The sequence below is a fragment of the Protopterus annectens genome, chromosome 1.part1, assembly GCF_019279795.1.
Source record: "Protopterus annectens isolate FY-2018-M chromosome 1.part1, PAN1.0, whole genome shotgun sequence".
NCBI classification, from domain to species: domain Eukaryota; kingdom Metazoa; phylum Chordata; order Ceratodontiformes; family Protopteridae; genus Protopterus; species Protopterus annectens.
In genome coordinates this window covers 371,536,213-371,547,983 of record NC_056726.1, presented here as the reverse complement: position 1 = coordinate 371,547,983, position 11,771 = coordinate 371,536,213, and the positions used below count along the sequence as shown (strand labels likewise).

General features: G+C 44.9%; 1 protein-coding gene across 1 annotated transcript in view; it reads left to right on the top strand.

The window, feature by feature from the left end:
* MYH9 (myosin heavy chain 9) overlaps positions 1 to 11,771 on the top strand; it is a 1,134,272-nt gene that overhangs the window by 324,991 nt on the left and 797,510 nt on the right. The window contains exon 7 of the mRNA XM_044075327.1: positions 10,393 to 10,425. Within this exon, the coding sequence (XP_043931262.1) occupies positions 10,393 to 10,425 (33 nt within the window). The remainder of the gene's footprint in view (positions 1 to 10,392; positions 10,426 to 11,771) is intronic.

Genomic DNA, 11,771 nt, shown 5'->3' with positions numbered 1-11,771 from the left:
GCACACACTGCATGCATGCATGCATGCATATGCATGTGCATGCACACACACACAGCATGCATGCACAATGCACACACACATGCATACACATGACATGTGACACATGCATACATGTACATGCATAAGCATGCAGACACATACACAGACATGAGGCATACATATATATACATGTGACATGTGCATATACACATATATGCAGACAGACATATGCACAGAGAGAGACAGGAGAGACAGACATGTGAGAGAAGAGACATATGGAGGAAGACAGAGAGAGAGACATATATGTATATATATATATGTATGTGAGAGGAAGGAGGAGAGAGAGAGACATAGAGACATAGAGGAGGAGGAGGAAGAGACATAGAGAGACATATGCAGAGAGAGAGGAAAAGGTATGTATATATATATGGTATATATATATGTATGGTGAGAGATAGAGAGAGGAGAGAGGAGAGATATATGTATATATAGAGAGAGGAGAGAGTATAGAGATATAAAGAGAGAGACATATAGAGAGGAGATATAGATATGAAAGAGAGATATACAGAGAGAGAGGAGAGAGAGAGATAGAGAGAGGAGAGGAGAGAGACAGAGAGATATAGAGAGAGAGGAGAGAGAGGAGGGAGGAGGAGAGAGACAGAGGAGGGACGAGGAGAGAGAGAGAGGTGGGACGAGGAGAGAGAGAGGAGGAGAGAGAGAGAGAGAAAGAGAGGAGAGGAGAGAGAGAGAGATATAGAGAGATAGAGAGAGGAGAGAGAGGAAGAGGAGAGAGAAAGGAAAGAGAGAAAAGAGGAGAGAGGGAGGAGATATATGGTATATATGTATAGAGAGGAGTATAGAGAGAGGAGAGAGGCATAGTGGTATATATATATATATGGGGAGAGTATATAGAGAGGAGAGGAGAGAGAGAGAGAGAGAGGAGAGAGAGAGAGGAGAGAGAGAGAATATATATATATAAGAGAGAGAGGAGAGAGAGAAAGGAGAGAGGAAAGGGGAGAGTATATATATAGAGAGAGGAGAGAGGAGAGAGAGAGAGAGAGAGAGAGAGGAGAGATATAGAGGAGAGAAGGAAGGAAGGAGAGAGTGGTATATATAGGAGAAGGGGATATAGAGATATATATATAGAGAAGGAGATATAAAGGAAAGAGGAGAGAGAGAGAGAGAGAGGTGGAGGAGAGAGGCAGTGGAGAGAGACACACACACACACACGCACACACACACATTACCACACACGCACACACACACGCACACACACACACACCACACAAACACACACGCACACACACACACACACACACACACACACACACACACACACTCACACACACACACACCACCACACACACACACAGCACACACACACACACACACACACACACACACACACACACACAAGACAGACAAGGAGGAGGAGGAGGAAAAGACAGAGGAGGAAAGACAGGAAGGAGGAGGAGAGACACACAGGAGGAGACAGGAGAGGAGAGGAGGAGACACACACACACAGGAAAAAAAGAGGAGAGAGAGACAGAGGAAAGAGGAGGGAGGAGAGAGAGGAGGAGAGAGAGAGAGATACACACACACAGGAGAGAAAGAGGAGAGAGAGAGAGAGGAGAGGAGGAGGAAAGAGGAGGAGAGGAGAGAGAGGAGAGAGGAGAGAGGAGAGGAGGAGGAGAGGAGAGAGAGGAAGAGGAGAGAGAGCAAGAGGAGAGAGGAGAGAGGAAAGAAAGAGGAAAGGAGGAGAGGAAAGAGGAGAGAGAGAGAGGAGAGGAGAGAGAGAGAGAGAGAGAGGAGAGAGGAAGGAGGAGAGAGAGAAAGAGAGAGAGGAGAGGAGAGAGAGAGAGAGAGGAGGAGAGAGAGAGAGAGAGGAGGAGAGAGAGAGAGAGGAGGAGAGAAGGAGAGAAGGAGAGAGAGGAGAGAGGAGAGAGAGTACAGGAGAGGAGAAAGGAGAGAGAGAGAGGAGAGGAGAGGAGAGAGAGAGGAGGGAGAGGGGAGGAGGAGAATGGAATGGATGGAATGGAATGAAAGATTGATGGATGGGATGAATATAAAGAGGAAAGGAGGAATGGAGAGAGGAGAGAGAGAGAGAGAGAGAGAGGGAGAGAGAGAGAGGAGAGAGGAGGGATGGAGAGAGAGAGGGAGGAGGGAGGGAGAGGGAGGGGAGAGAGAGAGAGGAGGAGAGGAGGTTACACACACAACATCATCATCACCATCACACAGCATACACACATACACACATCAACACACATACACACACACACATCCATTCATACATACACACATATCACACACATCACATCATCAACACACACACACACATCATCAACACACATCAACATCAACACACACACACATCAACACACATACACATACACATCACGCACACATTAACATCACGCACACACACACATCAATCACTCCACACACACGCACATATATTCCACACACACACATCATCAATCACACACACACACACACACACACACAATCACACACACACACACGTGACACACACACACACCACATGAGACACATGACACAGAGCACAGAGACAGGCAGGCAGGCAGACACACACACAGAGACACACACACACAGGCACTCAGAGACATACACACACACACACACAGGCACTCAGAGACATACACACACACACACACAGGCACACACACACACACACAGAGTCACACACACAAGAGAGGCAGGAAAAGAGAGACAGTGAGACAGACAGACAGACAGACAGACAGAGACAGAGACAGACACAGGACAGAGAGACAGACAGACAGTGAGACACATGGAGACAGACAGACAGAGACAGACAATGGAGACAAGGAGACAGAGACAAGGAGGAGACAGAGAGAGAGACACAGAGAGACAGACAGACAGACAGGAGACAGGAGGCAGGAGGAGAGGAGAGAGGAGGAGGAGGAAAAGAGGAGGAGACAAGGAGGAAAAGAGACAGACAGGAGAGACAGAGACAGACAGGAGGAGAGACAGGAGGAGAGACAGACAGAGGCACAGGCAGTGAGCAGAGACATAGAGACAGGAGACAGAGAGGAGGAGGAGGAGGAAAAGAGGAGGAGAGGAGAGGAGGAGGAGAGGAGGAGAGGAGGAGGAGGTGAGAGGAGAGAAAGAGGTGAGACAGAGAGGAGAGACAGGAGAGACAGGAAAAGAGAGAGAGTATAGAGAGAAAGGAGAGAGAGACAGGAGAGTATATGGAGAGAGGAGGAGGAGAGAGAGAGGAGGAGAAGAGGAGGGAGAGGTGAGAGAGAGAGAGGAGGGAGTGAGAGAGGAGAGAGAGAGAGAGGGGAGAGAGGAGAGAGAGGAGAGAGGTGGAGAGGTGGGGAGAGAGGAGAGAGGAGAGAGGAGAGGAGGAGAGAGGAGAGGAGAGGAGAGAGGAGAGGAGAGGAGAGAGAGAGAGAGGGGAGAGAGGAAAGGAGATAAATGAGGAAAGGAAAGAAAGGAAAGGAATGGACGAATGGAATGGATGAAATGGAATGAAGGAAAAGGAAGAGGAAAGAAAGGAAGAGGAAAGAAGAAGACAGAGAAAGGAAGGAAGGAAGGAAAAGGAATGACATGGTTCATTGTGGATGGAAGTGGATGGACAGGGAATGAATGGAAGGGAGGAAGAGGAAAGTGGAAGGATGGGAAAGGACAGGACGGATGAAATGAAAAGAAAGGACTGGAATGGATGGAGGAATAGTGGAAGGACAGAGTGGAAAGAATGGACATGGAAATATGGAGGAAATGAAAGAAAGGAGGAGGAGGAAGGAAAGAGGAATGGAATGGATGGGGAAAGGAGGGAAATGGACAGAAAGGAATGGAATGGAATAGTGGAGTCTGAATGGAGAAGGAATGGAATGGAGGGAAGGAAATGAATGGAAATGGACATGGAAGGAATGGAATGGAATGAAGGAAAGGAGGGAGTGGAGCGGATGAATGGAGTGGACAGAGAAGGAATGACCATTTTGTTTTTATGCAACTATGCAAATGCCAGGAAATGTATTTGGCAGCAGTGGAGCTTCAGAATTAGCAGCTGGTTTATCAGTAGCTCGTAGAATGTTTGCCCATCAAGCTGTGCTCCTGCTAGTAGAATTCTACAGTGGCTTGCAGAATGAGAAGTAAAATTGGTCTGACATCACACTGTGGTAGGTTTTCTTGTTAAACATGTTCTTCATAGAATTCCTGTTCACAGCTCGAATACTGCAAAGGTCAAGTCTTTAATGAATCAGTCTGTTGGGCAGCAAACTGTCCATTTTTGAAAATGTACCCATTATGCTGTAAAACATTATCTTTTATTGAGAAATTTGGCTCTCTAAAGCTTTGTGAAATGTAAAGCAAGCATGCTGGATTGAGTTGAAAAACAATGTTTAAATTTCTGCCGACTCATGCTTGGTTTAATCATGGATTACAATTTCAGCCGGTTTGCCCACTTTCCTGTTACTGTTTTTGTTTTCATGTTTTGGTAATTTTATTTAATGTTTGTCTAAGTAGCTTGAGTGTGCCTGTACTCTTACATTGTCTTGTGCCAAACTGTATTGGTTGTATCCAAGCTAGTAGATGTGTTCCTCACCCCCTGGTTTATTGCATTTTTGCAAATGCATGTACTGTTAAAACTTGTAGCCTGTTTCATAGCCAAACCACCAAAGTGGCTGTGTTAGAACTTGAATGTTGCTTAATTTTCTGCCAGTAGTGTATCATGTATTTCTGAAACAGGATGTGTATGGGTCTTAGAGGTATTTCTTCATTTTTTCACCACAAAACTTGCACTTTTTCTTGTGTATTTGTCTGAGTACCCTGTGTCTTATCCACACTATTTTTCAAATCTAATATAAAAGTTTAAGATCTGTAATGTAAGGCCCGACATTTAGTAGCAGCATTTCTCACCAGTAATTGCGCACAATAAAATTGAAACCCCAGTTCTTTTTTGACCGTTTCCACTTCGTCAATTTAAAGGTGGCAGTTACGTTTGAGGAATGATTAGATTCCTGTTTTTGCTTTGATTCTTAACTCTCTACCAGTCATGTTGAATCTTTTGTTTATTTTTGCAGTCATTGCAGGTGCATCAGTTTCCTTTTAGTTTGTTTACATGTTTGTGGTTCGCCTTTGCTAATTTGCTTTAATTGTTGAAACCTACTGCTTTAGTTTGCCTTCTGGTACAGCATCTTTGGGGTTCTGTGGAATATTTTTTAATCTTTCAGCGTGATAGTTTTCCACCTAAAACATTACTTCAAAAGCTACTTTTTGTTTTGGATTTATCTTTTCTTGTAGTCGCTGCCAAACAACTCTAGTATCTTGTGCATACCCTGCTACAAAGTATACCTTTACATCCAAAGCCAGTTCTATGCCATTCGCACTCAGGTTAGTCCTTTATTTTCTTTTCTCAAGCTCATTTTATAGCATTAAATCCATAAATTCAGGCTGGCTTTTCAGTTATAGGTTCATAGGTTCATACTAGGCTATCTGCCCAAGGGCATTTATAAGCCTAGCCCATAGTTATGTGGCTTTCGCCACCCCTTTAGTTTGAATAAAAACTATGCCTAGCATTTTTCTGTGCCTCTGTCAAGCAGTGACACTGAAGTAATCCCTGGGGTATATCTGCGATCTCCCATCCATTGGTCAAGATTCCTCTTGAACAAGGCCAGCGAGGTGCTCTAGACTGGTGGTGAATTATAATAGAGGTCATTTAGGCAGTTGCCTTGGGTCCGCAGCATTAGGTGGATCATGACCAGCAAAGATACTTTACGTTGCCTTGTAAATGAGCTAGTTCAATTTAACTTTGCTTGCCGAGCATAAAAAGTGATCAGTAGTTTATTAAAAAGTAATTTTAAGTGCTAAATGAAAAGTACCATACTTTACCTTTATGTACTCTCACTGCTGTTTTAAAATGTGTAACATGATGTGGCAAAGATCTCTTCCTCAGTAGCTTATTTCATAATTCAAAAAAATGCAGCTCCAGTAAGTAGGTTTTGTGAAAATTTAACCTCGTACATGAATTTTAGGTTTACAAGACTTGAGTAAAGCACCACCATAAACTGTTCAGTTAATTGCTTCACCACCTCCAATCACTGTCTATGTAATATTTGCATTAAATGCTTGAGAAATGAAGATCACAAGAGATTCTGAGTTTACTAATTACTGTGACCTTTTTTTTCCTTGACCCAGTAATGGAACAAGTCTCAGCATTTCAAGTTTGTTGCATATCATTATAAAATGATACAGGAACTCTCCAAAACACACCATGAAATGAAGATGAGGCCACCACTTTTAAACTGAGATCAAGCAGTCAGTGGGGTATGGCAAGTTTTGCAAACTGAATGCAGCAGGTAACTGAACTTAATCCCAGATGCAGCCACTACTGAGCTAGTTTTTACTGGGGGGGGGGGCACTGATGGACATAACCATTCCACTCCCCCACAGAGCCAAAGTATTGCCTCTCCACACACATACCCCCCCCCAATTAAAGCACTTTGTGAAAGTTGACATTTATTCCAAGAATGCATAAATTCCAGTTTATTTTAGTTCCACAAAGTTTGGATCATAGCTACTTGTTTGCCTATGCATGAAGCTGTCTTTAAGCACTTGTCTACGGGTAGTGGTGTGCTCAGTATTTTATTTTGGGCTTCTGCATGGTATGGTGGGCTGTCATTTCTAAGGCCTGTATATCCAACGAGATTGGGGGTATCCTCTCATCTAGTTGATTTTGTGTTTAATTTGGAGAGTCCTTGAACCTTGAGTTCCATCTCTGGCTAGAATTGCGCTTCTGTTCTCCAAAATCTGTAGATTTATATTTCTTAGAAGTGAAGGATCCCCTTTAACATTCATTCTATGGATGTGGTTATTATAGCATGTTACCTTGTCTTTGAAGCTTGGAGTCTTCTTCATGATGGTGGATGGAGAGTAATGGCTGAATTAAGGTCCTTTGCCAACTTTGGTTTTAGCATAGCTGTCCATCCAAAAGCTTTGGTTGGGTGATGTAAGAGGTTACTTAGTCATGGTTGAGACTTGGAGGTCCTCAGATGTTCGTGTTTCACTATTGCAATCATCACTTGTGGGTTATCCCTGCTGTGGTAGTTCTCAGCCGGACCGAATACCAGAGTCAGTGTTTTTCTGCATTGGCTGCTGTTGCTTGCTGCCTGACATCAGGTTGTCAGTGCTATAAAGGAAGGGAGCCAATGCCATTACATCAGTCTTTCTTGCCTTGGAGCCTGTAGCAGAAGCAGTTTGCAAGCCGATCACTACCAGAGTTTGGATTACACCTGAAAACGTCTAAAGCTTAATTACCCAGTTGGGGATCCTTTTTTCTTGCACTAAGTTAACAATTGTCTCACCTGTGGAAAGAAAATACCACACAGAGACTTCATTCATACTGCGTCACTTGTTTAGGCCCAGACCACGACATCCCCCGTTGCTGGTTGTCCTCTCTAATGCAAGAACCATTCGTCAGAGCTCTCTTCTGAGCTGTGCTGCAAGTCTCGAACGCAGGACTCTCCACACCATAGCCACAGCAATTTACCACTAAGCCATCTGAGCTGTCAGCCATGTATTTTCGTCTTCACTTTCTAAAATGGCGTCAGTCAGCCAGCAATCCGTAGACTATCCAAAAATAAGGATGAAGATAAACAGACCACACAAAGCTAAGCCTTCTGACAACTCTACTGCTAAGCATATAGTCTGTTATCCGGAGTTCAGTGAGGCACCTTCACAGCCCCTGATTCCCAATTCGATATCTTCGCAGGCCTCTACTTTGACCCTTTCGGAGTCTAGTATGCCGCAGAAATATTCGTCTTCCGAGCCTTTGGTTGCCTGCCTTGATTGGGTCCAGAGCTGTGACACAAGCACCGGCTTCCGAGGAGGTTTTTTTGCATTACCGAACCTAGACAAAGGACTCTGTTCTCAGACTACCATTTCTCTCAGACTGATGGATACTCTTAAGCCTAGAAGCAAGGCCACTCCTAGGATAACTACCTCTAGCCACCATTTTACTCCTGGTCTACCACCCCAAGCTCAAATGCTTAAAATGGTGGATGATATCACTCTTATCAGGGGTAGTCGGGCCACACCTTCTAAAAGGAAGAGAGACCTTACTCCTGAAATGCTGACAGAACAGGATTCTGAGTCTGATTATTCAGATTTTAAAGAGGAACAACCTCTGACTGAGGATTCAGATGCAGAGGAATCCATTCATTCTGCCTTTCCACCAGAAAAGACTGAGTTTCTAGACTTGCCCCAGCACAGACCCTTGGCCATCCCTCCAATCTTGAAGGTGGTTGATGTTTTCCACGAATCCACTTTAACTCCTGACATCCTCCCACCTGCTTCCAGAAAACCTGACTGGTATTAGAGTACCGGATTCTCACAAATACCTGTACAGAAATCGTCCCTGTAGACCTTACACAGGGACCAAAAGGAGCCAAGGCTAGTTCATATTCCTTCTGGCAAGGACTCCAGAGCTCTGGACAGATGGGGTAAAAAAGTACACACCTCTGCGACGTTGGCTATCTGAGCACTCGACTGTGAGTTCCACATGTTAAAATATCCACAACACACTTTGGAATTATTAAAACAAAAGATTTCAAACTTTCCTGACTGTGCCAATTCGAAAGTTAGCAGATCTACTGCACTCTACTTGTCAAGTGGCTAAACACTCATTACACTGTGGATATGACGCCCTAGGTGCCTCAGCAGGGCAGCAGTGTCAGGGTCTGTCATTAGGAGACGTACATCGTTGAAGGAACAACCTCTCCCTGATCATGTCAGATCTAAATTAGTTTATGTACCCTTGGATAAGGACTGCATGTTTGGAGTAAAAGCAGAAGAGGTGCTTAAAAAGATGGGAAGACAAAGCAAAATCTATGTAAACAGTATGATTTCCTTCAGGTACAACCTCCTAGGTTCAGCTGGAATTTTCCCTCAAAACATTGGTTCTTTCCTGCAGTTAGCAGACAGGGGCAAGGTAAGCCTCGCAGGGACAGACCACCCAGACTCCTATCCCAGGAACAGCAGGGGACCAAACAGTGGACCACTTCCTCTCCTAAGGCAGGAGAGTTCTAAGTCGTCCCTCTGTGGCAAAAACTCTTAATGACTCCCCCCTCTGCCCTCTTTTCACTAACCAGAAACTAGGATGAAGGCTCTCCCTCTGCAAAGAAAATTTGCTTTCTGTAACAAAGGACCAGTGGGTCTTAAAGATCATTTTTCAGGGATACAAATTCTCCAACAAACTCCCAATTCTAAGATGGTGCCCAGGGTTACCTCCAAATCAGTGGGCAGAGGCATTGAAACAAGTCCAAACTCTCATATCCCAATGGGGCAGTAGAACCTGTCCCCTCCAATCAAACAGGCAAAGGCTTTTATTCCAGACCATTCCTTGTTCCCAGAAAAGAGGGCACTTGGTGCCCCATTCTGAACACCTTCCTGGTGGTCCCCAAATTCAAAATGCTAACTTTGCAGGAGCTGCTGCCTATGCTGACAAAAAATGCCTGGCTAGCTAAAAGATGCCTACCTCCATATCCCCATAAGGAAATCCCGCAGGAAATTCCTTCACCTCAGAGCAGGCTGACAAAACTTTCAGTTCTCTGCGCTATCCTTTGGCTTATCTACTGCTCCCAGGGTATTCACCAAATGCTTAGCCCCGGCCATAGCTTTTTTCAGACAGAAAAATATACAAATTTACCATTATCTAGACAGCTGCCTCATTCAGGCAGATTGCAAAGAAAAGCTCCTCAAGGACCTCCTCTTTGTCAAAACCCTCCTAACCTCCGTAGGATACACCATCAACGAGAAGAAATCAAAGCAAACACTCTCCAGGAAGATCATTTTCTTGGGAGTATTGCTGGACACAGCATCCCAAATGGCCTTCCTGACCCCAGAAAAGCAGAGCTTCTTGCCTCTCATTTTACCAGTCTGGCTTCCAGAAGTCGCCTCACTGCGAGGAAGTTCCTAAAAGCCTTATGGTATATGGCATCTTGCATCAGTCTAGTTCCTCTGGCCAGGCTTCCCATAAGATAATTTCAGTGGTACCTAAAGAACCTTTGGTGTCAGCACTTTAAACCTCTGAGACTTCTGTCCCTCTGATTCACGGTATAAGGGCAGAGATGTTCTTCGTTCCCCATTGCTGCAGTCCTAACTATTGGGTATAGTCCGCATCCAGTCGGCCCGAATACCAGAGTATAAGGCTGACGTCGGTCAGGGCGCATTAGACTGACGTCAGTACGTCAGGGTACTAATGCGCATGACTGACGTCATATCCTCAGTCTTTTTTGCCGCATGGTCCGATGCAGAAGCAGTTTTGCGAGTGCAGGTTGGCGTTCTGAAATATTTCCGAAACCGGAGTTTCAGACCGAAACAGAGTTGGCTAAGTACCCCGTTGGGGAACATTTTGGTTTTTTCTTGCCTCAGTATTTTACCGGATGTCAGAAAAAGTGAATAACTGTATTTCTTGTGGGAAACAGATACCTCATAGGGATTACCATACCTTGTGTATACCTTGTTTAGGGCCTGAGCACGACGTTGTTGGTTGCCGCTCTTGTGCTAGGTTTAACAAACGCACTATTAAGAGGAGGTTAGACTGTGCCAGGTTAGTGTTTGGGAAGCGTTGTAATTATAAAATGCCGCCGGATGCTCCGGCCGCCCAAGAAGCGCAAGGACAAAACAGAAGCCTAGGGTTGATGAACCGCAGTCCCGGACGCCGGTTCTTTAGAAGGCTCAGTGGAGCCAGAGGTTTTGCCAGGAGTTTCCATGGAGTCCCAGGCAGAAACTCTACTGTTACAGGATGTGCCTTCTCAGGAGGTAGGCCAGGCTGGGGGGCTTCTCAGGTGACTGTTCTTCCCTCTCTTCCCAAGGTAGTTAGAGCCTCTCCTTCTGTTGCCAAAACTTCTTTGAGAGGTAGGCCTAGTTCAGCTTCAGTGGGGCTTCTCCTAGCATTTCGGGTTCTGTACCTAAGAAACATATGCTTAAAATGGCAGAAGATTTGATTACTATGATTAGAGGTTCTATGCCCCCGCCTGATAAGAGGCCTAGGGTGGAACCGGAGTTTGATAGTTTTGAACAGTGTTCAGAGGCTTCACAGTCTTCTGCGGAAGACTTGCAGGAGTATCCTACTTATTCTGATTCTGATGTGGATGATTCCACTCCTACAGCTTCTCCTCCTGAGGATTTCTCATTTTCAGAGACTCTGCATTCCATGAGGGAGCACTTTAAATGGGAAGGCCAGGATTATTCTGATTCCAGGAAAAGGCTTAGGGAATTCTTGTTTTTACCCCAGCATAGGCCCTTAGCTATTCCTCCTGTGTTGAATGTGGTGGAAGATGTTTTGCAGAGGCTTCCTGAACCCTGACTCTTTGCCTCCTGCTCCTGTTAAGCCTGATAGGTATTATAGGGTGCCCGAAGCTCATAAGTATTTGTTTAAGAGTCCTAGGGCGGACCCAGAAACTATTTCTCAAGGGCCTAAAGGTGTTAAAGCTTCTGTGGTTAAAAATCCTGTTCCCACTGATAAAGAGGCAAGGGCTTTGGATAGGTGGGGAAAGAAAGTGTATACTTCTTCCACTCTAGCCATGAGAGCATTGAATTGTCAGTTTCACATGCTAAAATATCAGAATTATCTCCTTTCACAATTGAAATCTAAGGTGGATGCTTTGGCGGAAGGTATTGAGTGTAAAGAGTTGCTGGATTTGGTTCATGTGTCTGAACAAGTGGGTAAGCATTCTTTGCAATGTGGTTTTGATGCTGTACAGGCCTCCTCGAGGGTGGCTGCTACTAGTTCTGTTCTTCGCAGGCAT